This window comes from Macaca nemestrina, chromosome 7, assembly GCF_043159975.1.
Source record: "Macaca nemestrina isolate mMacNem1 chromosome 7, mMacNem.hap1, whole genome shotgun sequence".
NCBI lineage: Eukaryota > Metazoa > Chordata > Mammalia > Primates > Cercopithecidae > Macaca > Macaca nemestrina.
In genome coordinates, this window is record NC_092131.1 from 98,825,861 (window position 1) to 98,853,733 (window position 27,873).

General features: G+C 48.1%; 1 protein-coding gene and 1 long non-coding RNA gene across 4 annotated transcripts in view; one reads left to right on the forward strand and one right to left on the reverse strand.

Annotated features, from left to right (window-relative positions):
• Window positions 1-15,151, forward strand: part of LOC105479352 (family with sequence similarity 174 member B) — a 37,171-nt gene extending 22,020 nt beyond the window's left edge. Inside the window, exons 2-3 of the mRNA XM_011737299.3 lie at window positions 3,645-3,776; window positions 14,537-15,151. Coding sequence (XP_011735601.1) covers window positions 3,645-3,776; window positions 14,537-14,540 — 136 coding nt within the window. The 3' untranslated portion in view covers window positions 14,541-15,151. The remainder of the gene's footprint in view (window positions 1-3,644; window positions 3,777-14,536) is intronic.
• Window positions 784-10,411, reverse strand: LOC105479351 (uncharacterized). 3 transcript variants are annotated; one of them, XR_011626111.1, is made up of 4 exons: window positions 10,280-10,411; window positions 9,616-9,749; window positions 1,448-1,619; window positions 784-905 (listed from the first exon to the last, which is right to left on the reverse strand). It is a non-coding gene; the product is annotated as an uncharacterized lncRNA (long non-coding RNA). The 3 variants fall into 3 exon arrangements; XR_011626112.1 differs by lacking the exons at window positions 784-905; window positions 1,448-1,619 and adding an exon at window positions 7,947-8,077; XR_011626110.1 differs by lacking the exons at window positions 784-905; window positions 1,448-1,619 and adding an exon at window positions 8,091-8,228.
• Window positions 15,152-27,873: the final 12,722 nt, after the last annotated feature.

Consider the following 27,873-nt stretch of genomic DNA (forward strand, 5'->3'; position numbering starts at 1 on the left):
AGTTGTCATAGAAGCATTAGGCATCACGCCTTTGGTATATAATCTTGGGATTTTTTATTTTCTGGGGTTGCTTGGCTGCAGAGGCTGGCATTAAAGCATCATGGGCCACAGTGTTCTAGATGCTAGTGTAGTTTTCTTCCTTCTCCCATGGGTTGGTGTTCAAGGACCTTATTTTAGCTCAGCAGGCTAATTTTCTTATTGTAAGACTCTATACATGAACAATAAGATTATAGAGAAGGAAGAGTGATTTTATAGGTTCCCGGGATTCACTCCCACAAGGCAGGGCCAGGGCTGAAGTCAGAGCCTCCAGAGCCTTCTCCCAGGGTCAGCCATCAGTCCTGCCCCAGGGCCAATGACTACATGAGACACCAAGTTCCAAGTATGCAATGAGGTTTGCGAATCCGATTTTGCATTTTCTGGGCTTTGCGATGCCTGAAAAAGAGTCACAAACATGACTATGACTCCTCAGCCTGAAGCCATCTGGGTGTGTCCTTTTGAAGGTCCACAGGGGTCTTTCTCATGTCCTTGGGTTTGCAGGACATTTCCTTTTCTACTGTTCCAGATGCTTGTTCAGCTGCATGTCAGAAATGGACAGTCCAGCCTTGCCCCTTTGCAGAAGCCAAGCTTTCCTGCCAGATAGCCAAAACTTGTCTGGACAGGGATTTAGGGCTGTCTTCCCGAGAAAGGCGTGTAGATCAGGAGTTTGACCCTAGACTCAGAGGTTTGAGGATGGGTGGTTTTTCTTGTGGTTTTGTCTTGGATTGCTTGTGGCATTTGGATCCACTTCTGGGCTTAAATTTCCCCCTTCCAGTGTTGAGATGGAATTGGTCCGGGATCATAAGTCATCCAGGGCAGAATGCAGAGATTTATTTTACTCCTTTGGAGGGAGGTGGAGAGAAGAATCTCTTGGGGGAGAGAATGTGAATCCAACTGTTTATAAAGTTAGCATTTAAGTCCCACACAAAGCTTGCTTCCTAAATACTGTTGTCCCAAGGCTACTGGCAAGGTGACTGGCTGTATGCCCCTTTGGTTTATCCTCTTACCACAAGGCTTGGCATCTGCACCATGCTTTATCCTGTGTTCAGAATCCAGGTAGATTCACACCCATGCCTGTGCTCGCGCGCGAGCGTGTGTGTGTGTGTGTGTGTACCTGTGATGAAAGCAGAGAGGAAAAATGCTGTGTGATGAGGCTTGGGTGTCATCAGACTTTACAGCTGATTTTTCCCCCTCTTCCAAAATCCTACTCCTTTTCTTTACGCAAGGAAACATGAGAAGTGGGTGCTGTGGGTTGTGTAGGTTGCTTTATGCCAAAGACATGATGTGACACTTTGGTAAACCATGTTTTTGGTAAATCATATCAGTTAAGACAAGACCAAGTTGCTGTTGCTAAGAAATTTTTAGAAAACCTGAAAGTGAAGTTCTGTTTTCATTCATTTTGCCAACTTACTGGAGAGTTTCTCTGTGCTGAAGACAAAGAGATCTCGCGTGTGTCTTTGATGTGGTCTCCACTCAGGAATAGCTTACAGTCAGCAAGAAGAATGTGGAGGGAACCTGATTCTTCAGTGCCCTGTTTATGACTTTCTGGGTTGGCTGGTTTCTCATAGACAGTATTAAATATTCTGAAAAAGGAGGGACATCAGTGAATACAAAGCAATTAGGAAAAAGTTCAAGAGAGTGGAGGAACAAACACAAAGAACGTTAGTCATCACACTAATAGTGTTATTCCCAGTGGTATCCTAGACCTTCTAGCCGTGTTCTGATACATATCACAGCCTTTGTGCAGAGAGTCTTAGGCTAGAGGCTGAAGTGGCTTGTGTCAGTGCTTTCCCTGCAGCCCACGGTGACTCTCTACCATCCTAAAGGTAAAAACATAGTGTTAGGTCTGGCTTGGTGGCCCATGCCTATCATCCCAGCACTCTGAGAGGCTGAGGCGGGAGGATCACTTGAGTTCAGGAGTTCGAGACCAGCCTGGGCAACATAACAAGACCTCATTTCTACTACAGATAGAAAAAAAAATCCAGCCAGGTTTGGAGGCATGTGCCTGTAGTCCCAGCTTCTCAGGAAGCTGAGGTGAAAGGGTTACTGAAGTCTGGGAGGTTGAGGCTGCAGTGAACTATGATTGCACCACTGCACTCCAGCCTAGGTGATAGAATACGACCCTGTCTTTATTTTATTTTATTTTATTTTGAGACGGAGTCTCATTCTGTCACCGGCTGCAGTGCAGTGGTGCGATCTCAGCTCACTGCAACCTCTGCCTCCCGGCTCAAGTGATTCTCCTGCCGCGCCTCTTGAGTAGCTGGGACTGCAGGCGCTTGCCACAATGACCAGCTAATTTTTGTGTTTTTAGTGGAGACGGGGTTTTACCATATTATCCAGGATGGTCTCAATCTCCTGACCTCGTGATCTGCCTGCCTTGGCCTCCCAAAATGCTAGGATTACAGGTGTGAGCCACCACACCCAGCTGAGAGCCTGCCTTTAAAACACAAAACAAAACAAGGAAACAAAACCAGAACACTGTAGTGTTGTAACCATTTTCCTCATGAATCCTCATGATGGAAACAAAATTGACTCATTTTCACAAGCCCTTGACCTAGGAGAAACGATGTAGTGATGTAGCATATTTAACTCCTCTTTATCATCCCTAATAGTGACTTTTGCCAGGAGCCTGCTGTGTGCAGGCATAACTGCATCATCTCATGCAGTTCTCCCTCACCTGTGAGGAAGACTTTTCCTATCCAATGTGGTTTGTGAGGGAATGGAAGCTCAGGGAGGTGAACTGACTTGCCCCTGATCACACAAGCACAGAGCAGCCCATTTCTGACCCAGCTCTCCCCTGACTGGCCCATAGGGCAGCACCCTCAAGCATCAGGCTGTGACAAACCTGGTCCTCTTTGGACATCTTGATCTTTGGGGTTTTTTTTAAAAGCATGAATTTTGCCTTCTTAAAATACTACGTTTGTGGCTGGGTGCCGTGGCTCATGCCTGTAATCCTAGCACTTTGGGAGGGCAAGGCGGGTGGATCATGAGGTCATAAGATCGAGACCATCCTGGCTAACACGGCAAAACTCCTTCTCTATGAAAAATACAAAAAAAATTAGCTGGGTGTGGTGGCGGGTGCCTGGGACTCAGGATGCTGAGGCAGGAGAATGGCATGAACCTGGGAGGCAGAACTTGCAGTGAGCCGAGATCACGCCACTGCACTCAAGCTTGGGAGACAGAGTGAGACTCTGTCTCAAAAAAAAAAAAAAAAAAAAAATATATATATATATATATATATATATAGAGAGAGAGAGAGAGAGAGAGAGCGAGAGCATTTGTGTATTCTTTATCTTGCTTACTGAGTTTTTAGTGCTCAGGCCAGGGACCTCTGCTTTAAGGGTTAGCAAGGCCAGTCACTCACTTGAGGTCCCATGATCGTAAGTGGGTTAGCAGGGCGTTCACCGAATCTGCTGGGAGTGGTCTCAGCAGCCAGGCTGGAGGCAGCAGCATGGTTTGCCTTCTGTCAGATCCTCATGCTCTCAGACAGAGGAAGGAAACCTGACTTAACACCAGCTGCTAAGTTGCTGTCAGGTCCTCTGGGGCTTGGGCCCAATGACTCTTTCTCTCTCAGCTGTGTTCTCATGAATGTGCTTCTTCTCCTACAGGTCAGGAAAGAGGTTAAAGAAGACCCGCAAGTATGATATCATCACCACTCCAGCTGAGCGAGTGGAAATGGCGCCGCTAAATGAAGAGGATGATGAGGATGAGGACTCCACAGTATTCGACATCAAATACAGGTACAGGGTGGAGACAGAGGCTTCCTCCTGGTCTTGGGGCAGTGGGTTGGTGGGACCTCAAGGTCAGGCATGATGTCCATGTGTTCTTGTTTTTTGGTTAAGTGTTGGGCCCTGGGGTGTTCTGCACATGGAGAGACCTGCTCTGATCTTGTATTAGTCCATTTTCGTGCTGCTAATAAAGACATACCTGGGACTAGGTAATTTATAAGGAGAAGTTTAATTGACTCACATTTCCACATGGCTGCAGAGGCCTCACAATCATGGTGGAAGGCAAGGAGTAGCAAAGTCACATCTTACATGGATGATGGCAGGCAAGAGAGCTTGTAAAGGGGAATTCCCCCTTATAAAACCATCAAATCTTTTGAGACTTATGCACTGTCAGGACTAGAGCAGCACGGGAAGACCCACCCCCATGATTCAATTACCTACCAGGTCCCTCCCACAATACATGGGAGTTGTGGGAGCTACAATTCAAGATGAGATTTGGGTGGAGACACAGCCAAACCATATCAGATCCCTTCCTAGAACACACTGCACCTGGAAACCCAGCAGAGAATTGCTTATTTATTGCTTTTCCCAAATGAGAACACGAAGTCACCTTTAAAGAAGGAAAAGGAGGATTGTGCTTCAGACAACAAGCTAGATGTCCACTGGCTGTGGGGGTCCGGCCCAAGCAGCCATGTGTGCCACACACTGGGCACCCAAACAGAAACTTATCTTTCAGCCTCACTTATGTCAATAGCTGAGGATGTGGGTGACTGGGTAGGTGGCATTCCTGCTTGGATGGAGTTTACCGATGAGCTCCAAAGGCAGGTGACTTTGTGACTTTAGGATTGTAGTGTGTGGGTTTTCAGATCATTTTGAGGTGTACTTTGAATATGTGAGCTTCTTAATGGAAGAGGTGAGGATGAGCATAGTTTTGAGATGAGGGCTCGAAGATCCAGAGAAGGGATCTTGACCAAAGTCCCAATTAGTAGTAAAAGTGGAATAGAAATGCAGGCCTGTCCCTGTCTGGGCTCCCCACATTCCGTGGCTTCTGCATGTCCAGGAAGACGAGCCTTCCACACCTGTGTTCCTCAGCACAGCCTTGGCGGTCCTTGGCCCTTCTGCATAAATCAGTTGTCAGATTCAACAAGACAAGTGTTTGGGATTTTGATTGGAACTGCATTGCCTGTAGATCAATTTAGGGAGAATCAGCACTTTTACTTTGACTTTTCCAATCCATGAATAGAGAATGGATTTTCCATTTATTGGGTATTTAAAAAAATGTTTTTCAGTACTTTTTTTTTTTTTTTTTTTTTTTTTTTTTTTTTTTTTTGAGACGGAGTCTCGCTCTGTCACCCAGGCTGGAGTGCAGTGGCCGGATCTCAGCTCACTACAAGCTCCGCCTCCCGGGTTTACGCCATTCTCCTGCCTCAGCCTCCCGAGTAGCTGGGACTACAGGCGCCCGCCAACTCACCCGGCTAGTTTTTTTTTTTTGTATTTTTTAGTAGAGACGGGGTTTCACTGTGTTAGCCAGGATGGTCTCGATCTCCTGACCTCGTGATCCACCCATCTCGGCCTCCCAAAGTGCTGGGATTACAGGCTTGAGCCACCGCGCCCGGCCTTCAGTACTTTCAAAAATTTACGTATAAATGTTTTATACATTTTTATTAGATATATTCTCACAGGTGTTTTACATTTTGATATGTAAATTTTTTACTTTAAAGTACTATTTTATTTATACTCATATCTGGAAAAAAGACTGTATTATCACGTTTACATACATACTGGTTTTGGAAGCTGAGTTTGTTAGTGAATCACACCTAAATCTTATGAAGAACTTGAAAGCATTAAAACGGATTGGTTATGGATAGCAGAATGGGAGAAAAATCCCCTTAGCTGTAATTTGCATTTTAGGTAAAGGGCAGCACCCTTTGAAAACAATCAAATCAATTGGTAATATTTATCCATACCACAAAATAATGCACAGTTAGCCCTCTGTACCTGAGGGTTCCACATCTGCAGGCTCAACCAACCACAAATTGAAAATATTCGGGCATGGTGGCTCATGCTTGTAGTCTCAGTACTTTGAGAGGCTGAGGAGTGCAGATCTCTTGAGCTCTGGAGTTTGAGACCAGCCTGGACCACATGGTGAAACCCCACCTCTACACAAAAAAATAATGCAAAAATTAGCCAGGCATGGTGGTGCATGCCTGTAGTCCCAGCTACTTGGGAGACTGAGGTGGGAGGATCACTGGAGCCTGGGAGGTCAAGGCTGCAGTGAGCCGTGAGCATGCCACTGCACTCCAGCCTGGGCAACAGAGCAAGGCCCTGTCTTAAAAAAAAAAAAAAGAAAAAAGAAAATTTTGGGAAAAAAACAATACAACAGTGAAAATAATGCAAATCCAAAAAACAATATAGTATAACAACTATTTACCTCGTGTTTACATTGTGTATTAGGTATTAGGAATAATCTAGAGATGATTTAAAGTATACTAAAGAATGTGCATAGAATACTTGCAAATACTATACCATTTTATATAAAAGACTTGAGCATCTGTGGATTTTGGTCTTTGCAGGAGGTCTTGGAACCAATTCTCTGAGGATAACAAGGGATGACTGTGTACATAGGAAAGTTAGTGACTCTATTGAGTTTATCGCTAAGCCATTTTATCTGTCTCACACTCAATACAAAGAAGTAAAATATAATGTGAAGAAAACCATGTCCTCATCACTATTCACAGTCAAGAGTCCACTTCCTCCTGCAGGGCTGGGAATATTGTACAACAGGGAGCATTTAATGGTTCAAGTGGATCAATGTAGTGTTTTGATTCTGAGCCACTGAACAGCATCTCATCAATCTTTGGTGACTGAGCTAACTCCATGGGAACAATGATAGACGGAACGATTTTTGTGGTATCTCCACATCCCACCAAATAAGAGAAGACCCTAAACAAAGAAAAATATAACGATCAATCTGCTCAGAAATTCTCTTTATAGACTGTTTCCTAGAAGGTGGGAAAAGGGGCCTTTCCCTGAGGGCATAGACATCCGTATTATTGTGGCCTGGTTGCTGGACTGATGTTGTGTCTGGTATGATGAAGATAAGGCACACATTGAAACCAGTGTCAGATTAAGAAATTTCCACAGCTTGTCTCTGTTCTTCAAACAATGGAGCGAGTTCCTTTTCTAGGCTGACAATGAGTGCCATATTGGCACTGCTGCTGGCTGTGAAACAGACTAACTACTAAAGGTAAACCACCTGGTGGGTATTAAAGTTAACAGACAAGTCCAAGCTTGTGTTTTGAAAGTCCAGGTTGGCTTGCTGGCTGGCGTGTTGCAAGGGCAAAAGTAAGTGAGACCCCTGGTCTGCAGGCATGCTCTGGGTCATTTTCGTTGGCCACTTTAATGATGTGCATTCCATCTCTATCTGACACAGCAATAGTGCGGGACCCGTCAACACTTGGTGGTTTTTTTTTTTTTTTTTTTTTTTGAGATGGAATCTTTCTCTGTCGCCCAGGCCAGAGTGCAGTGGCACTATCTTGGCTCACTGCAACCTCCGCCTGTCAGGTTCAAGCAATTCTCCTGCCTCAGCCTCCTGAGTAGCTGTGACTACAGGCATGTACCACCATGCACAGCTGATGTTTTGTATTTTTAGTGGTGATGGAGTTTCACCATGTTGGCCAAGATGGTCTCAATCTCTTGACCTCGTGATCCACCTGCCTTGGCCTCCCAAAGTGCTGGGATTACAGGTGTGAGCCATGGCACCTGGCCAACACTTGGTGGTTTTCAATACAGGAATAGTGTTAGCTTCCTGAAGCACCTTAGTGGTGTCTCCTCTGCCCCTATTCTAGGCAGAAACTCCGGACCCTGCAGATCCCTCTGTATTAGTTTTCCGCTCCAGACCATCAGCCTTAAAGAACCCCTTTGCCCCACCGATCAATCTCCATGCCTGGGTTTCTGCTTCTGGGGCTGCCAGGTTCTCTCTGCTGTCATTCTGGGGACAGTGTCAAAAGCAGATTTCTCTGCAAGCCGCCACCTCATGATTCATGACTTTGTCTCTGATGTCTCTTAAAAAAATATTATCCTTAAACTTTTTGTTTATTGCAGTTATTTTTAAAAGATACTGATTTTTAAACAAAAATCCAGCAACCTTGCTAAACTTTTATTAATTCTTGTAGGATAAATGTGGAATCTTTTGGTCTTCTGTGTAGATATGTCATCTGGGACTAAGAAGAGTCCTTGTCCCTGCTCCCAAGTCCTTAAACGTTTTATCTCTTCTTTTGCCTTTTCTGCTTTCCTTCCTTGAGAAGTTTGTGCTGTTTGTGGTTGAAATAAAATCAGAATGTGAGTGAACTTGGAGGTGAGTCACTAGACACGAGCCCACTGCAGTCCTCAGGCCTAAAGATGAGTGACTGTTTAGAAAGACTAAGTAGTGCTGGCTTTTCTTGTTACAGAGGTAATGTTAAGCTGTAGAAAATACAGATAATAAACAGGAAAGATACAATTACCTATCATCTCACTACTTACCAGTAACCACTAGAGTGTGTGTGAGTACATATATGTGGAACTTTCTTTTTTATAGAAATAAGACTGTATTATACACGCTGTTTTGGCACATTTTTCTACCCAAACAATGAATCACGAGCAACTTTTCAGGTCAACAGGTGTGAAAGAACAAAGAGTTTAGGACATTGCATGTTTGGTTTAATGTTTTTGTGAACTTCTTTGTCTGCACATTGCTAATCTGTTCACAGGTACTTGTTTTTCCCATTTAGACATAACTCAGCCAAATGTTTCAGTTCTCTCTAGGAAACAGACTACATTTAAATCAGATGAATCATGACTTTGGGTTATTTTATGATTGAGTGGAAAGAGGAAAATCACGTTTTTGGCACCAGGGCAGTAAGGCAGAGTAACCTGCTTCTTATTCTTTCCCAGGCAACTCTCTGAGAACATCTTGTGACCTAGAGCCTTTGCCTATCAGCCAGGTTTTTTTTTTTTTTTTTTTTTTTTTTTTTTTTTTCCCCCTCAAAGTTTTCAGCCAGGTAGGAAATGAAGGAGGAATAAGAATACAGGCAGCGTAGGAGATAAGACCTCAAGTGTGTAGGGCCAGAGTTTGGGGAGGGAGGGAGGAGTTCTATAGAAATGAGTCTCTAACTCTGTACTTAAAAAGGCTAATTAGAAGGGAGAAATGATAGCTAACTGGAGTATAAGAGTACCCTGGGGTTTTGAAATGGTTCTATCTTTCAAGAGGCATTTGGGTTTCCGCTGCATGTGTTTTGAGCTTTGTTGCCTAGTGTGCAGTTGTGTGGATGCTCTGGGCCTCTTTGCATTCCCGGTTTATTACAGGAGACTTTGGTGTCCCCCAGGACGAGAGAGATGTGGGCTCTTCCTCCTGTGTGTGTGGCAGGCGGCCCAGCAGCTGTGACAGGCGCAGCCCAAAGGCACACTGCTGGGAGAACGCGCTGCTCCTGCCAGCCCTGCCTCCCTGCCAAGAGGGAGGTCCCTGTCCCCGCTTCTTATATGTGGAAAAGATGTGGCCCCGTGGGGTGTGTGGACGTGCATTCTAGAAATCCCTGCTTCCCACCCTCTTGTGGGTAGGGCTTCCTTCGGGAGTATAATTAGAAACCCATGAGATTTCCGCTGTAATGCTGAGGGCTTTGGCTGGTGTCTTGTCTTGGAAACCAAGGGCATTTTTGTGCGGCTTGCAGCATGAGGCCTCTGCAGGGTAGGCAGGGAGTATGGGAAAACAGACCTGGCTTGCTACCCGGGAGCTCTGAGTCCCCATGGATGCCCTCATGGCAGTTGCTAAACACACTCAAGGCAGTGACTTCTTGCAGCTGCTTCTACTTACTGAGGACCTCTGAATGGCTGAGCACCCCATGCTTCCTTGTGGTCTTCTGAGGGTGAACTGTTAGGAGCATCAACAGATGGACAGCTGCCTGGGCGGTAGGTATGGAAACAATGGGCATCATGAGCTTCTGAGGCCTGGAAGGAACCGGAGAGGAGCCAGTGACTTGCAGGGTAACTATCTGAAACAGCATCGGAAGCCATCCCCAGACCAGTTTGAATAAACCTCTGCCAGTCCTCTTCCTTGCAGAATGCAGAGCATATGTGTTAAAAATGGGCATCGCCCGGATAATTTTTGTTTGTTTGGGAAGCACTATTGGCAGCCTGCGGGCAGTTTTCATTTAAGGTGTCTCGCTCAAAGCCAGGGCACCTTAAAAATTCTTGTGTCTTACGTCTACAAGGATGGAACCTATGTGAACAGGAATCTGATCAAACAAACAAACAAAGAGGAAAGGGAAAGAAAGAAAAAGAAACGAGGGAACCAAGGAAGGAAGGAAGGAAGGAAGGAAGGAAAGACGAACAACACAAATCATCCTAAGTATCAATGCTTTTGCAAAAGCAAGCCATGTTTTTCAGGTGTTCTTTTCTTGTGTGTCCCTGGACGGAAGCAGGGACACATGACACATGGTGGTGGTGTCCCCGCATCTCTCTGTCTCAGACATACTCACAGACAGGCCAGGCCTCCTCCCTCTGGCTTCTCCGTCATTCACTCGTGGGGCCGCTGCGTCCTCTTCCCAGGGTGTCCTTGCTGGCTGCACAGAGAGGTCAGCTGCCAGGGTGCCGGACGCCACTGACAGGTGCTGCAACAGGTGCTCCTGTGTTGACAGCTATTTCACCGGTCAGACAAGCTTCTTGTAAAACATGGGCCAGACGCAAGTGGGGACATGTCATTCTCCTTGTGTGGGATGGTTGTAACCCGGTGTCATCCTATAGCACAGTGGGAAATCTGAACAAGCCTGGGCCGTGGCAGCTAAATATGCCTTCACTTCCTACAGAGATTTTGGTGGGGGTGGTGGTCGGCATTGACTCTTTCTGACTTACCTTAACAATGAAATGTCACTAGCTATTTGGCAGTTCTGGGGAATGAGAAGGGGGGCTGAGAGAGGCCTTTTGGAATCTCTGCTTGTCATCTAGAGTGTGTCTAGTTGGTGAGCCTGATAATTCCCTTCACCATGAGTACAGGCTAGGTAAGCCTGGCCTTGCCCTCGAGGGGCCTGTGTTGAGAGTGGGAGATAGCAGGAGCATGGCCACTTGTTTTTTTTTTTTTTTTGAGACGGAGCCTCACTCTTGTTGCCCAGGCTGGAGTGCAGTGGCCCGATCTTGGCTCATTGCAACCTCTGCCTCCCGGGCTCAAGCGATTCTCCTGCCTCAGCCCCCTGAATAGCTGAGATTACAGGCGCCTGCTACCACGCCCAGCTAATTTTTGTATTTTTAATAGAGATGGGGTATCACCATGTTGGTCAGGCTGGTCTCGAACTCCTGACATCAAGTGATCTGCCCGCCTTGGCCTCCTGAAATGCTGGGATTACAGGTGTGAGCCACTGTGCCTGGCTGAGCATGGCCACTTCTAAGACCACCTGGCTCTCACAGAGGAAGGAACAGGTGCTGTGGGCAGCCAGGAAGGGGGCAGTAAGTTCTTCCCAGAGGAGGTGAAACTTACGAGTTTGAGAGGACCAGGAAGTGAGCCCAAGGTGGCTCAACGTGTAGGGAGTAGTGAGGGCATTCCAGGGAGAAGTTACAGCAGGTGCAGGCACAGGGACGTTTGAGCCAGCATAGGGATGTTGGGTGAGCGGCAGCTTTGATCCTCTGTCCCCCAAGCCACTCCTCGGGGGAACCCCAAAGCTTCTGGCCCATAGATGGCCACAGGGAAACAGCTAGATGACGTTGAGAGAGCCAGGACTTTACAACCAGCCTCCTCTGGAGACAGCCTGTTCCCTCCACTGTCCCTGGAGTATTGTTCGTGAGTCCCAGTCACCCCAGAGAGCCTGAAGGCCCAGCCAACTACATGGCTGAAACTTGGGGTATGGCTCTACCATCTCCTGGAGAGACCCAGAGAGCCAGTGGCCAGGCCTGACCTGGGCAGGCGTTGGCATGTGCAGGTGGACTTCTCCCCGTGGAGGAGCGTGAAGGATTCTGCGATGAGCAGTGTGGCTCCCTACCTTGTGTACGTGTGGGCGTTTCTTAAGTACACGGATAGAGACAGCAACCTGAGGGTGAGGTGAGGGCAAACAGCCTGGTAGGGGATCCCCGTAAGATTCAGAGCAGTCCCGTGGGATGCCCAGACACTCACAGAGGTGAATTTCAGCATGGCAGTGGTACAGAGTTTGCATCTCCGTTGATTCTGCCGGCTGCTTTCTCCAGAGCCCACAGGCCTGCTGTGGCCAGATCTGCTCTGGCACAGCTATGGTGATCAGGTCCCTGCCCTCAGCTCTGATTCTTGGTCTTTGAAATCTTCACTGCTCCTCCTCAGTTCCTGTGCCCCCACCCCTCATCCTTGACTTTGACCTTGCAGCAAGAGGCAGTGGAAGGCCTGATGGTGGAGTCAGACCTGGTAGGAGCCTTAACATTGGGGGTCCTTAGTCCCTTCCTCTTTGCAGTGGGGGATATGAGTGCTTGGGCTTTGAGATGTTGGTTTGAGAGGATAGATCCCCCGACTCCCCAACCCACAGAAGGGGCCAGGGGATCAGTATAAGAAAGCCAGCCTCCTGTACAGCTTGGACATGGCTTGCTGGAGACTTTTCTCTTTCTCTAGTCTGTTGAGTAGGGTTTTTTTTTTTTTTTTTTGAGATGATCTTGCTCTGTCACCCAGGCTGGAGTGCAGTGGCAAGATATTGGCTCACTGTAGCCTCAACCTCCTGGGTTCAAGTGATCATCCCACTCAGCCTCTTGGGTAGCTAGGACTACAGACACACGCCACCATGTCCAGCTAATTTTTGTAGTTTTTGTAGAGACAAGCTTTCATTATGTTGCCCAGGCTGGTCTCTAACTACTGGGTTCAAGCGATTCTCCTAACTGGACCTCCCCAAGTGCTGGGATTACGGGCATGACCCACCGTGCCTGACTTATGTTTTCTCTTTAAACAACTTTTTATGTGGAAAAAAAATTAAATTTCATGCAAAAATAAAAATAGTGTAGGGAACTCCCTTGTACTTTTAACTCATATTTTCCTGTTAACGTTTTTTGCCTGTTTGCTTTCTGATTCATCCGTGTATATATGTGTGTGTGTGCACACAAACGGTTTTTACTAAACCATTGGAGGGTAAGTTATATATATCATGGCCCTTTCCTGCAAATAATTATGTATTTCCTAAAAATAGGATGTTTACATCTTCTAGTAAATAGCTACCTGATATGGTAATGTATTTGGTGTTATGTAATATTATGACAGGCAGTTCATTATTTTGTAAATTCTATTAAATCCTTGTTATTTTTGCTCATGTAATTATATAATGCCCATAATCAAACATCAAGAGGTGATGGTGGCAGCTTTAACTGGTCAAATTTTCCCTCCTTTTCTAAAGTCCCTTTTGATGATGTCTTGAGCAGATTCAGTTTTTTTTTTTTTTTTTTTTTTTTTTTGAGACAGAGTCTTTCTCTGTCACCCAGACTGGAGTACAGTGGTGCCATCTCAGCTCACTGCAACCTCTGCCTCCCGGGTTCAAGTGAGTCTCATGCTTTAGGCTCCTAAGTAGCTGGGATTACAGGCGTGTGGCACCACACCTGGCTAATTTTTGTAGTTTTAGTAGAGACAGGGATTCACCATGTTGGCCAGGCTGGTCTCGAACCCCTGACCTCAAGTAATCCACCCACTGTGGCCTCCCAAAGTGCTAGGATTACAGGCGTGAGACACCACGCCTGGCCGCAGATTCAGTTTTTAAACTTATTTTTTTTTTTGAGACGGAGTCTCGCTCTGTCGCCCAGGCTGGAGTGCAGTGGCGCAATCTCGGCTCACTGCAAGCTCTGCCTCCGGGTTCATGCCATTCTCCTGCCTCAGCCTCCTGAGTAGCTGGGACTACAGGTGCCCGCCATCACGCCTGGCTAATTTTTTGTATTTTTAGTAGAGATGCGGTTTCACCGTGTTAGCCAGAATGTGATCCACCCGCCTCGGCCTCTCAAAGTGCTGGGATTACAGGCTTGAGCCACCATGCCTGGCCTAAACTTATTTATTGTACTTCTTATGTTGTCTGACACTGTGGTGTGGGCCTGGGGTTTAAAGGTAAGGAAGCTTAGACGTGGCTTTTGTCTCAAGCTTCCAGTCTAAGCAAGAGACCAACGCTAATCAGATACATAAGCCAGGGGTCAACAAACTATGGCCCAGGGACCAAATCCAGCCCGCTGTCTGTTTTTGTACAGCTCAGGAGCCAAGAATGATTTTCACATTTTAATGGTTGAAAAAGAACTAAAGGAAAAATACTATTTTATGACAAGAGAAAGTAATATGCAATTCAAATTTCAGTGTCTATAAATAAGATTTTACTGGAACACAGCCATGGCCAAGCATTTCTTGCCGTGGCTGCTGTTCCACCACCACAGCAGGGTTGAGGAGTTATCACCGTGATTGTGGGACCTGCAGAGTTTACAGTATTTCCTCTCTGGATTTTACAGAAGAAGTTTTCCAACCCCTAGTGTAAACACCCTGGAAGTGCTGGCAAGGAGGGATAGATACAAGGAGAAAGAGGTTATGTTCTAGGGAGTCTGTGTGGGGAGCTGGGGGAGGGATCCTTAGTTGGGAGCTGAGGGGAGGGAGGGGGTTTGCTGGAAGAGTGGATTGTGCCTTCCAGACAGCACACTCAAAGGTCCTGTGGCTGGGGACTGTGACCTTTTCAATGGCTGAGAGGGTGAGGGATAGAGATGCTCAGGAGGGGTCAGAATGGGTGCGGGGCTCTGCCGGAAGGGGCTGACTCTTGTCCTTCCCTTTCTTTTAGGTAAAACCTGTTTCCCAGCCTGTTGGCATCCTGTGGAAAGTTGGTCAGCTGCAACCTGGGGTGTGAAGACCTGGAAGCCCTCTCACGTCAGACGTGTTGAAACCAAAATGAACGTTATGTATAAAACCCCAGCTCCATTGTGGGTGTCAGGCGTCTGCTCAGAGTGTCACTGGCAAGCTCGTTTCCACATCACCACAACGGAGTTGCTTCTGCCACCCTTTGGGCGCCCCTTTAAAGTGTCCCCCACTTCTACTCCCCGTGTGAGAGGCTTTGTGCCTTGCTACGGAGCAAAGGGTAGAAACATGTTGATTTTAAAAAAGTTTTTTTAAGACAATTGTTGACAATAGTAAAAGAGATCAGGAGGATCAAGAACCTAAAACAAGCCTGAAGGATGTCCAACTGTGTATTTAGAATTTCTGACATTCTTCTCTACTGGATCTACACATTGGACCCCATCTGATCCTTTGCTGTTTTTTTGGCTTGGTCAGGTCCTGGCCTCATTTTGGCATTACCTGTGTCAGAGTTCAAGGTGGATGTGCTTAGAGCTGGTCAGCCCCTTCCAGACCTGGACACATCTGTGGTTCCTTTCCCTCCCTCCCTCCCTCCCTCCCTCCCTCCCTCCCTCCCTCCCTCCCTCCCTTCTCTCTCTCTCTCTCTCTCTCTCTCTCTCCCCTTCCTTCCTTCCTTCCTTCCTTCCTTCCTTCCTTCCTTCCTTCCTTCCTTCCTTCTTTCTTTTCTTTCTTTTCTTTTCTTTTCTTTTCTTTTCTTTTCTTTTCTTTTCTTTTCTTTTCTTTTCTTTTCTTTTCTTTTCTTTTCTTTTCTTTTCTTTCTTTCTTTCTTTCTTTCTTTCTTTCTTTCTTTCTTTCTTTCTTTCTTTCTTTCTTTCTTTCCTTTCTCTTTCTTGAAAAAAATGTTCAGCAGAAATCAGCATGGCTACTTCACAAAGAATTTCTAGTATCAGGGAAAAACTGTGTGCACTTGTGCTCATGTGCACATGTGTGATAAAAGTTTCTCCTTCTCTGAAGGGAAAGGAAAGTGCTAGGCAGCTTGTGATTAGCAGCATTCTTTGTGCTTTTTTGTTGTTCCTCTGCTCTGTCACAGTTCTACGTTGTTTGCCTTAGAAATGTAATTTTTAAAAACCATTTTAAAAATGAACGGTGATTCAGCTGGCTGGAAAAAAGCACACTGTCAGGGGGACTATATTTGAAGTCAGTCTAGACTGGGCTGGACTAGAAACCCGCCTGGACCCAGGAGGCCCCACAGGACCCAGGAGGTCCCTGCGGGAAGGCAGAGGTTCAGGTGAGAGTGGCTCACCTCTGAGCTGGTGAAGTGAAGACTCGCTGGTGATGTGACCCAAAGATCTGCTGCTGGCTTCTGGAGACAGGGCCTTGGGCTGACTTCTCAGGTTGATCGAGGCCTCCCGACGAGCGGTGTTCCCAGGCTAGAGGTGATTGGCTGCAACAAAGACGCTTCTAGTAGTCTATTAGCAGTGCCTTTGGGACCCTGGGATTTTGCTGTCTCTAGAAATGTGTTTTTTATTTTTTTATTTTTTATTTCCCCCTTTTTTCCTGGCGTTGCTCCAGGGTTTATGTATTTGCCTGTTTATTGTCCTGCTCTCTTTTTTTGGATGAAAACTCCAGCCTTTCCTGACTCACCTCCATCTTCAGGTTCTTCAGTTTTCTGAGAAGAGTGGGGATATGTGGGAAGGGGCATGGGAGCTCGGCAGCCTCCACCTGCCAGGAAGGCAGTCTGGCCTCTGCAGGAAAGAGCAGAGCCCGTGGGAAGCCCTGGGTGAGGATGGCGCAGCTGGCCCACCACGCATGGCATTGCCAGCCACGGGGGGCCTGCGTGTAGTCTCTGCTCCCTGCATTTCACCTTCTTTGTTGACTTTCCTTCTCTGTTTTCCCCCATCTGTTTGCCAGAGGGGTGGGACTGGCAACAGAATAGCCGTGGCTGCTTTATCTCTCCTCTCCACGGTGTACTCAGGCCTGAGTGGTGACTCACGGGAGCCCAGCCACCTCGCAGCTGTTCGCCCCCTCAACCTTTGAACTGGAACTGCTGGCTCATACAGGGTTTTCGACCACTGCAGCTGAACCTCATGGAAAAGCTGGATTCCTCTGCCTTACACGGAAATACCCGGGCTCCATCTGCCAGGTGCTCGCCACTGGTCCTGGTAGAAGTGGCAGCTGCTGAGAGTGACCTTCCAAATCCTTGGTGGCACTTCAGCACTACAGGCTCTCCAATAAAAACCCTTTAGACACAAACCCTGTGTACCTTGGGCTTGGATGTTTTCTGTGGTGCAGGCCAGCGAGGCGCCTTTTGTGAAGACAGATGTGGGCCCAAGGCTGAGGAGGAGGGCGGGGATGGGAGCTGGGTGGGAGGTATTTGGATCCTGGTGATTTAGAGAAAAGCTTGGAAATGAAAAAGGCTTGGGGGTGGAGGGGCGTGCATGCTGTTTTTACATCTACATACACAATTTACATTTACATATACAATTGGAGGCTCACTTGCTCATTTCCTGGAAGCTTGCTCCTTGGCTAGGAAATACTGAGCCCTAATTGTTTCCAGAGAATCTTGGGGCATCTCCAGAGAAGACAGAATCAATCACATAAAAAACTGCTAGCTTGTAACTGCCTCATACCTGGCTTGCTTTACTCTATGAGTAAGTGTGGAATGTATCTGGGCTGGGTGCACAGCGAGGTGAGCAAAAGCCAGAGGAAAAGCCCATTTGCTGCTGTTCCAACTGGTTCCCTTGGAGGTCACCAAGAAGCTGGGAGTGTGGTCTGTGTCCCTCCTCCGCGAGGAGCTACTCCTGTGCTCGGTCTTCTCTACAACCGCAGCAGTGACTAAGGTTCTCCAGGGTAGCTCTTTCTTCAAATAGCTGCATGGGAAGCCAGCCCTGGAGAGTGGGTTTCCCCACCATCTCAGTCTTCTCAGAGAGTGTCCTCCACTGAGTACCCATCCTGTCAGGTTGGCTTGTTCAGACGCCCGGGGACAAGCCAGCCTGACGGTGAGGAGGGTGTTTCAGCGTCTGCAGCGGTCTCTGCATGGCGGAGGGTCGGCTGGTACTGCAACTTGCCTTTTGGTTTTGAAGATTCTGTTGAGGCTCCATCCTCACCTTGACCTCTTCTACAAAATCTGTTTCCCCTGCTGTGCCGTGGAACACCTGCGGGAAGCCAGTAAGTTAAAGTCCTAACATCAAAGCCTCTCCCTCTACTGCCTGCATCTCCTGTTATGAAAGCCTGAATTGTATGGTTATTCTTACACCATGTGGGGATGGGAGATGCTTTATAAGGACATGGCACATTAGCCTCAAAGGGCCCTTGATGCAGTGGTAAGTTTGTGTCCCGTGCTTGCCCCCTTTGGTGAAATTCTTGGGTGTTGGTATCATTTTAAGGGAATCAGGGGAAATTACCCAGAAGAGCAGGGTCTGTAGGAGAAGAGGGGTAGGCATCAGTGACCCAAAATTGCTGGTGAGATTTGGCAGCTGAAGCCATTTAAAGAGATTGGCAGCTGGGCGAGGTGGCTTATGCCTGCAATCCAGCACTTTGGGAAGCGGGTGGATCACCTGAGGTCAGGAGTTCAAGACCAGCCTGGCCAACATGGCGAAACCCCGTCTCTACTAAAAATATAAAAATTAGCCTGGTGTGGTGGCAGGTGCCTGTAATCCCAGCTGCTCGGGAAACTGAGGCAGAAGAATCACCTGAACCTGGGAGGCAAAGGTTGCAGTGAGCTGAGATCACGCCACTGCATTCCACCCCGGGCAACAAGAGCAAAACTCTGTCTCAAAAAAAAAAAAAAAGAGTTTAGCACCTTGGTGTTGCCAGTTGCTGAAGAGGGGAGAGGAGGGTTATGTTACAAGCATCACCAACAAAGAGCATTGTGACTCATCAGAGGGGAGAGCAATAGTAAAGACTTTGGGGATGATGCTGGGCTGCCTCCCCAGCCACCCACCTTCCCTGCACGCACTTCTTGTAGCAGCATCATGAGTTTGCAGGTCCAGATGTTGCTTGTATTGTAACCACAGCGCCCTGTGCCCGCCTGTGCCTCCTGTATTTGGGTTAGATATTTTCTTACGCAAATAAATGATTTAATCTTTTCAGGGTGAGGAGCGAGCCCTGGGGACCTGGAAGGTGTTCACTCCAACACCACTAGTTCAGGAAAAGGGTCTGCCCCATAAGGCCCCAGGCTGCTCCTAATGACAGGTGCAAGCCGGTGCTTCCCTCCAGCCCGGTGGTGCCACAATTGCTTGTGGTTTTTATTTATCAGAGAATTCAAGAACACCTGATGTGGACTCAGTGTACACAACATACCACTTGTGAAAACCGAGTTTGTTTTCCATTATTTTCGAGAACTAAATAGAAGTGACTGTTCGGGTGGCTGTCGTGAGCTACTCCCTGCCTTGCTACCTGAGTCTTCTTGGGTCCAACAAGTACTTGGGTGTGACTTTCCTTGTAAAGTGCCTCAAAGTTTGCTGGTATTTCTTGTTATGCTTAGTTGGTTTATCAGCAAGCTCATTTTCCCTGGGATGGGTTTTTTGATGAGCCGAGTTGATGTGGACGGGAACACAAGGAGCTCTTGTGTATCTGTTGGCAAAGCAGGTGGCCCACTATCTCTAGTATAAATGTCTCAATGGCTGATCTGGCCTGGGTGCTGTGAACAGGCTTCTTATTGTGAGCAGGTAAGAGTGTTGTGAATGAATTATCCCCAGAGTCTGCAAGACAGCCAGTCAGGTGGTGCTGAGTGTGGTAGGAAGAGGAATAGGATGCAGACAGACAGGCGTGTGTTTCCGGCCTCACTGTTCACTCACGAACCCTGTGATCTTGGCCCTACTTTTTCCATCTGCATTATAGGAACACACCTCTTTGGTTATTGTGATCATTAACATATGTAATTTAGCCAAATATCTGCAGGTGCCTGGCACCACCAGCACCACCAGGAATGGTCGTCACCAGCACCACCACCTCTACCATGAATAGTTTTTGAGTTCTTCCTGGGTGCCAGGTGCCTTTGCACACACACTTGTTCAGTCCTTAACAGCATCCTTTAGGTAGGTATTATTCCTGGAACAGACTGACCATTTCCATAGGCCCAGGGCTGTTTCCCCTGGATTATATTCACCTCCCTGACTATCCATAAGAAAACATTGATTTGCTTGGCACTTTGTCATCCTTTGAGTCCTGCCAACAGGGTGGTGAGGTAGGTGTTTGTCTTCATTTTGTACACACAAGGCTGGGAAGGTCAGTCACGGCACAGGATCACATGGTTTCTAAGGGGTAGGTCTCAAACCACCAGTCTCCTGCCCTCTTCAGTATTTTTCCCTGAAGGGAAGAGGAAGGGACTTTTCTTTTGAGACCAAAACAGCTCACACTTGGGATAGCATAAGACATCAGCTCTGGGCCAAAGAGACAAGGTCATATGTTCCAAGAGGCTCCCACTCTGGCTGCAGCTCCCCAATGGGGAAAGAGGTCTGCAGGGAAAAAGGGACATGTCCCCTGGACCCCCAGATCCTTCCTTTTCTATAATTCTCTGCCCAAATGCGCCTTTGCTAGCTCCCAGGGCCTGCACAGGGTTCATCTTCCCTAGGGCCACTTGTATGCCCATGCCTTGGCTGAGAATGGCCAGCTGTGACTGAGATGTGGACATGGCTGGAGCTCAAATATGCAGCCTGGGGTGTCCATACTTATGTGCAAGGCCCCTTGCTACAATGACTGGATGGGGATGGCAAGAGAAGGGGAATGGGCTGCAGACCAGGGGCCTCCACCGATATCCTGGTGGAAGGGCGGTGTCCCTTTGCCAAGATGCTGAAATGCCCAGCTTGCCCATGAGGCAGTGGGAGGGTTGAATGAGATAAGGCACACACAGTGGGTGCTTGATAAATGGGTGTCATCTTATACATCCGCAGGTTTTCAGAGAGCTACAGGCATGATGCTGGGGCCTGCTGGAATGCAAAGGTGGACAAGACAGGCACACTCCTGATTCATAAGGCTGTTGGTGTAGGAGGGAGATGAGGTTTGTACACAGAGCACTGGGTGGCCGCCATCTGCTTTACTGAGGCATCCCAGCAGCCAAGAGGATCAGCTACTATTTATTGAGCTTTTAATATGTTCCTGGCATTGCGTTGAAGACTTTACAGGCATTGTAAAGACACTCATTTGCATAGTAAAACTAGTTTAGACTCTGGAGCCAGACTCCCTGGGCTGGAATCCTGGTTCTAACATTTGCCACTTGTGTGGCCTTAGGCACATCTCTTAACCTCTCTTTGATACCCTCTCTTTATCTGTAAAAGGGAAACAACAGCAGTACCTACCTCATCTGGATATTATGAATTGGATGTTTTGATGTCTTTAAAGCACTACCAGGCACATAGCACTAATTCATTAATGTGTCCAGCAACACTACAAAGTAGTTTCTCTGTTGGGATGTTTACTTGTCAAGCTAGGAAACCAAGGCTTTGGTAATAAACGCACCCAGATCCCTTGCTAGCAGTGGTCTGTCTGCTGCTTGGAGGCCTGGATGCTACCCACAGTGCTACATTGCTGGGACTTGGCCTAAGGTCAGGGCCAGCCTTGCAGAAGGGTGGGCCCTGATCCCAACCAGGTCCCTCGGCTCTCGGCCCTGCGAAAGCTACGGAGTTGTGTGAGACTGCAGAGGCCCAGAGAGAGTGCTGAGGTTGGGGGGTCCCCTGAGGCTGTTCTCTTTCTTGGGGGTAAGAAGTTGGTGGTGACTGGTGCTTGGGAGATTGGGGCCCATGGATGTATCTTTGGTTAGAGGAGGAGGATGAAGGTGGAGAGGAGGCCGCAGAAGGGCTTTTTTGTTTACCTGCATAATCCAGCCCCTCCATTTCTTTTCTTTTCTTTTTCTTTTTCTTTTTTAATTTGGAGAAAAGGTCTTGCTCTGTCACCCAGTGGCATAATCATGGCTCACTGCAGCCTCAACCTGCCGAGCTCAAGCGATCCTCCCACCTCAGCCTCCCAAGTAGCTGGGGCTACAGTCTCGTGCCACTACACCCAGCTAGTTTTGAATTTTTTGTAGAGACAGGATCTTACTGTTACCCAGGCAGGCCTCACAGTCCTGGGCTCAAGTGATCCTCTCTCTTGCCTCGGCCTCCCAAAGTGTTGGAGTTATAGGTGTGAGCCTATAACCCCAACAAGGTGACAATATCCATTTCTTAAAAGCAGAATGAATTTAGCTTCAGGGAAGCAAAGTCGGGCAGGTTGGAATATTATACCCAGTAGAATGTCTGAGATCTCCCTCTGAGATCTCCCTCTTGCCACCTTTATTATGGGCACTTCAGAGGTGGCAACTTTGGGTGACACAGGCCCACCATCTTAAGGGTTACTGTCCATGTCCCCAGTGCTGCTGTCATCTTCCCTAAGGGGAGCACCTGTGCTCCCCTTCATCCTTAGATGTGGGGTTCTTGTTTAGATTTGTGGGGCACCTTGATTCCAAATAGTCCCATTTCTTTAATGAGCATTTAGGAAACTGTCAGATCATGTGTCCCAATGTTGGTTCAAGACTTGACCACTTTGATAGACATGAACTAATTCCAGTGTCTTCTAGATTCATTAGTTAAAAATAGGACTTGGAGTTATGAGAAACCATTTCAGATGGATTTAAATCAAATAGCTGAGTTTTGATAAAAAGTATATTTATTATAAAAGTGATCTTTTAACTGGTGAAAAATTGGAAGACTGGTAATTATAAAGAAGATAAAATAAGGTATCTAGATCATAACCCTGATTAGCATTTTGGTAGATTTTTCTCTGAACTTTTCCCCTCTCTGCCTCCCTCCCTTCCTTCCTCCCTCCGTCTCTTCCTCTCTTCCCTCCCTCCCTGCCTTCCTCTCTTCCCTCCTTTCTTCCTTCTCCCCTTTCCCCACTTCCCTCCCTCACTCTCTCCCTCCCCCTTCCCTCCCTCCCTTCCTTCCTTCTCCCCTCTCCTCACCTTCCCTCCCTCTCTCCCTTCCTCCCTTCCTTCCTTCCTTCCTTCTCCCCTCTTTCTCTCCCTACCTCTCTCCCTCCCCCTTCTCTCCCTCCCTCCCTCCCTCCTTCCCACCCATCCATCCATCCTTCCCACCCATCCATCCATCCTTCACTCACTCATTTGCAAACGTGTATTGAACTCCTGCTTATGCTAGGCACTATGCTAATTGGAAGGCTCAATAAAGTGAATCTGGGGAGGACCAGGACACATCCCTGCCAGGGATGACAGAGAATAAAGTGCTGTGACAGGGACATGGGGGCATCTGATGCCTGACAAGAGAGGGACCGACTACCGGGACAAAGAGTGACCTCTGGCCTTGTGTGTGCCTTGCTGTTGTTTCCTCTACAAAAGTGGGTCATCTGACCTGATTTTTTCAGTTAATTTTATGAGCATTGCCCTCTGACCATTAATATTTAAAATGGCCTTTTAAGAGACAGCCTTCCCATTGTCTTTTGTGGGATTGCAATACTCAGTGACCTATCTCCAACCTGTATTGGCAAAAGCCATGGACGAGAGAGGCCTCATGGAAAAGTACAAAGGGAGAGGCCTTGGGGTCTGACCTGGCTCCCGAGAGCTCAGATTCTGGGTAGTCTCCTTCCCTCCCCCTTGTTCTTCCCCTTGGACCCCCTTTCAGTCTTTCAGTCTGAACCTTAGAGAAGGATGCAGCCCACCTAAGTGCTGAGCCCCACTTGCTGTGACCGTCCTTGTTTCTGCACGGTGACCAGGGAACATCTGCTCCCTGCCAGGCCCAGCGATTAGGACCAGAGTATGTGCAGTTCTGATCCTGTGTTCTCCCCTCCCCTGGCAGAGAGAAGCCCAGTGACTGTCCTTGTGTCATTTGAGCAGAGCCCACAAAAGGCAGCTGCTGCCCACGGGGGGCCTATCAAATGAGGGCTCAGTGGGCAATGTGAGCTGAAGCTCCTTGACCACGACAAGCCTATCAAACCCCACTGGCTTTCCCCCAACCAATGCAGGCTACAAGTACCCCGGTGACCCTGATGTGCAGTGAGTGTCCCTGAACCCTGTCCCTGAAGCAGCCATTGTGTAGGGTATGGATTCAATTTTATTTTCTCGCAGGTGTCTATCTAATTGTCCCAGCACCACTGCCTTTGGATGCCGCTTGTGTCTGAGTCTACATCATTTGTCAGAGTTTTGTGTATCGTTTTTCTGAGGTAGTAATAGTCATCCTCTGGACGAGGTCCTAGAACCTGGAAAGTTCCAACCTGAAAGTCTGTACCCAGGGACAGAACCCTGTTGGGCAGGATGACAACGAGGAAGTTTCTAGAGCGGGCGTTCACCTTGAAGGGGACCTTGGAGATCAAGGAGTTCAGAGTCCTCGTTCCATACCCAAGGACCTATGGGCTTGGAGAGTTCATATGAATTCCAACCATTTTCTCCATGGGAGGGAACGCTCTCTCTGAGCCTGGACATCTGTCCTGGAGCCCTAAGCAAGTCTCTGTGGGAGGCCAGTGGCTTCCTCTCCCTGCAGTTCTTCCTTCTATACCTGTGCCTTGTGGCTTTCCTGCCCACCTCAAAGGAGGATATCCAGGGCGTATCAGGTATACACAGTCACCCACATCCAGACTGTGAAGGGCGTGGCCACTGCACACAGGACCAGAGAGAGGATTTGGACACGTCTGTAAATAAGCCTCAGGTTCACAGCACGGTGCCTTTCAAGGGAGGCACTGTAAGTTCACTGAGCAAGGGACCCAAGAGTCTGAAACCCTCGAACGTCACCCTGTGGGAGATCAGGACACATTGTGTAGGGCTGTGACCCCAACTGGATGGTCAGATCCAGTGTGGTCTCTGCCGTGGGGGCTTCAGCTGCATGTTTCTTGGTCTGGAGACCCCAGCAGAGCCTACCCAAGCTGTGGGGAGGAGGCTCCACTGCTGGGGGTTCTTTGACAGGGTGTTTGGTGTTAGAGGCCCAGGGCCAGAGCACCAGGGGCCCCAGTGGGAGGACCCAGGTGTAGGGATGCCACCAACCGGCCCAGCTGCGGGAGGCCCGCAGAGGCTAAGTTAAGGTGGTGTGGAAACGTCTGGGAAGTCACCTAGGAAGCCTGGATGGAACGCGCTGTGTTCTGATTCAGTGGATCTGCTGTCTGAGACGCCGCATTTCCAACAAGCTCCCAGGAGTTGCTGGTGCTGCTAGGCTAGGAAGCACATCTTAAAGTGTGAGACTTTTAGGCTGCTTTTTTTTTCTACATCCTGCTTACAGCTTCTGATTTCTAGCCCTGGAGGTGTAGGCCACAGCCCCGAGTAACTCAAGCCCCACCTGCTTCTCTCCAGGGTTCCCCAGCCCTCCACTCTTCTCCCAGCGTCATTCACATCATCTTTGATTCTGGGTTTTGTCTGCCCCCTGATCCCCCTCTCTTCTGCAGCACTTCTCAGATAACCCCTGTATTAAAATCACAGAGACCAGACACAGATGCCCTGGCTGGGGGATCACACATGTGAGCCTGCAGACAATTCCATATACCCAAGGCCAGGAAGGCCCACGTGAGGATGTCACCCACCCTAGAGGAGACTTGGATGGGGTGGCAAATTTCTCTTTGGAGGAAGAGGGTTTCCAGGATGGCAGATGCCAGAAGATGGTCCTGATGTCTGAGGAAGGGCCACGTAGTCTGATAGGATGGTGGGTCGTGAGCACACTCAGATATTTGGCTAAGTCTTTCTGATGAGTGGAAGAGACTTCAAAGAGTACTACAGAGTGTCCTTTCCTTCTCAGTAGCCAACAGGTGAAAAAAAACCCAAAAAATCTTGATTCAGAAAGAGAGGGTCTAGCCGTTGAGGAGTGTATCCTGCAGGGCCTGCCTCATCTTGCAGGACAGATTGGCAGAGAGGAAGTCTTGCCATGATGTCCTGCCTGCCAAGTGTGATGGGCAGGTCCCAGGGAAAACAGGCACTGCTGGGCTCCCCAGGAGCCAGTGCATCCAGGAAAGACCAGGGCCCAGGGGGAAGTTAACACACATAAAAAGATGCTGCATGTACTCATGTGTGTGATTGGGGTTCACTCTGGGCTATAGAAAGATGAGCTTTAGGCCAAATAATCACTATCTATACAGGGGAATGATGGCAGTGGGACATATGAATACAGCAAAGGACTATTTGGAAATTAGCTGGGCAGTGACACAAATTGGCCCAAGAAAGATATAGATGCAGAGGAGAGAAAGAAAAATATTCTGAAACTCTTGAGTGCAATGTCCACAAAGCAACAAGTTCAAACTTTGCAAGTCGATGTAAAGAATCCTGAGACAGGTGTGTGAGAACAGTAGACCTGCAGGTGGGGGATTGCAGATGCCATGAGGAATTGCAGACTTTTGTCCATAGGATTCTTCAGATTTGTAAGGGTTCCTTTTGTATGTGGGGGTCTACATGGTATACGAGAAAAGGCAAATGGGTATATGGGCAGCTGAGTGGATTCTCAGCAGGTCGGGAGGAGGACAGCAGGATGGTCCTTAGTCTGACCCCTAGCAAGAGCCAGCAAAGAGGACAGGTGGCAGGTAGGAGCTGCCTGGCTCAGGTACCCTTGTAAGTGCTCTAAGTCAGGGGGTGTAGGGATGGCTGCCGAGGGAGTCTTTTCATGTGCCCCATATCACTGTCCAATGAGACACACAGAGACCTCTCTTAGCCCAAAGCAAGGTGGTATGGGGCCTCGGTACACTTGAGAGGACAGAGGAAATTGGCACTCTAGAAAAGCAGCGTGAAACTCAAGAGATCCTCCTGTCTCTCTTCCCAAAGAGCTTTTCTGGCAGATTTCCCTGCCAGCTGATGTACCCCAAGCCCCACCTGCTTCTCTCCAGGGTTCCCCAGCCCTCGAGTTTCCTCCCAGCATCATTTGCATCATCTTTGATTCAGGATTTTGCCTGTCCTCTTCTCTCCTCTCCTTTCCCAGCGAGAGGCTCACTGGTTCCCATCATTTCTCCAGCCATTCCAAGTCTCAGTCCTTCCTTTCCCCCCAGCAGCCCCTGTTTCTGTCCAGACCCTGAGCTCCTGCAGAGTTTCCTAACTGGTCTCTTGGCCTCTAGGCACTCTCTGCTCTGCCCTAGGGCCCCTCAGACACCTCTCTTGGGGGCATTTTTCTCAAGCACTATTTGGCCCAGGTCAAACAAACGTTCGGTGGTTCCCCATTGCCAACAGGTTAAAAGTCCAAACTCTTTAACTTAGCTTTGAGGTTCTCTGAACCCTGCCTCCCAGCTCTTCTTGCCTCTTTTTGCACTGGTTTCTGGCATAACCATTGCATTTCTGCCTAGCTAACTTCTTCAATTCATCCTGAATGTGCCATGCCTACCCCCCGATCTCCCAATGCATGGACTTCTCCAGCCAAGGTCCATTTCAACTTCCAAATCAAGTTCCACTTTTAGGTGGTGACGTTGCCTACTAGGAGGCCAGGCTCCCTTGGGATTTAAGGTCTAGGGAACTCAGATGAATTCCACTTTGCATGATTTCTTCGGAGGTTTGTGACTGCGTGGCCGTCACAGCCTTCTGGTTTCTGCCTTCTGTACATCTCTCTGCTCTGTTTACCCCATCATCTGGGTGTAAGATGTGGTCACAAATCAACTGCAAGAAATACTTAGGGGTCATGTTTTGATATTGTGGAGAACTGGGCATGTTCTGGAGAAAACCAGCCTTGTATATGGCAAACATACATGCACACACAAGTATTTTTTAAAAAATTCTTCCTACCCCCTTGCCATTGGAATGTTCTCTTAGCCCCAGGTTGGCATCCGGCCTCAAAATTTTACTGCTGTGGCTCTTTCTGCTCACACTCTTCAACCTCTCACTCAGTGACTCCACCCACCCCTTCCCCCAAGCCAGCCCTCTGCACCCCTCCCCTGTCAAAAAGAAAAATCAAAATCCTTCTGCTTGTCTCATGCAGTTTGGTTCACCCTCTCCTCTGAGCCTTGGAATAGGCTGCATTAGACCTGTGGGACCTCACATTCTGCCATAAGCGCTGGTCAAACTCTCCCACCCCCACCCAAGCAAATAGCGTTCTTTCTCTAAGAAGGCGCCAGCTATTCAGACATACCCCATGTACTTGGTTATGCCTGTGCAACATCACTCCATGGCTCCCTGGTTAAGGCTTTCCTGGGGTGGTCCAGTTTCATTATGCGCCCAGACTGGACTGTCAATTCTCTTTGTGCCAACCTTAGGTCTTGCATTTGGGCAGTGGGGCAGTGACCACTTTTGATAGTGACAATGATGGTAGTATGAGAGCCCACTGCTAAGTCACTCTGGGAGCTTTTTTTGAGAGGAAGATAAGAGTCCACCAGCACTTTAAGAGTACTCTGAAAGTGCCAGACGGCCCAGGTGCCTGAAAAGTCTCCTACAAAAGGAGGACACACAAGAAG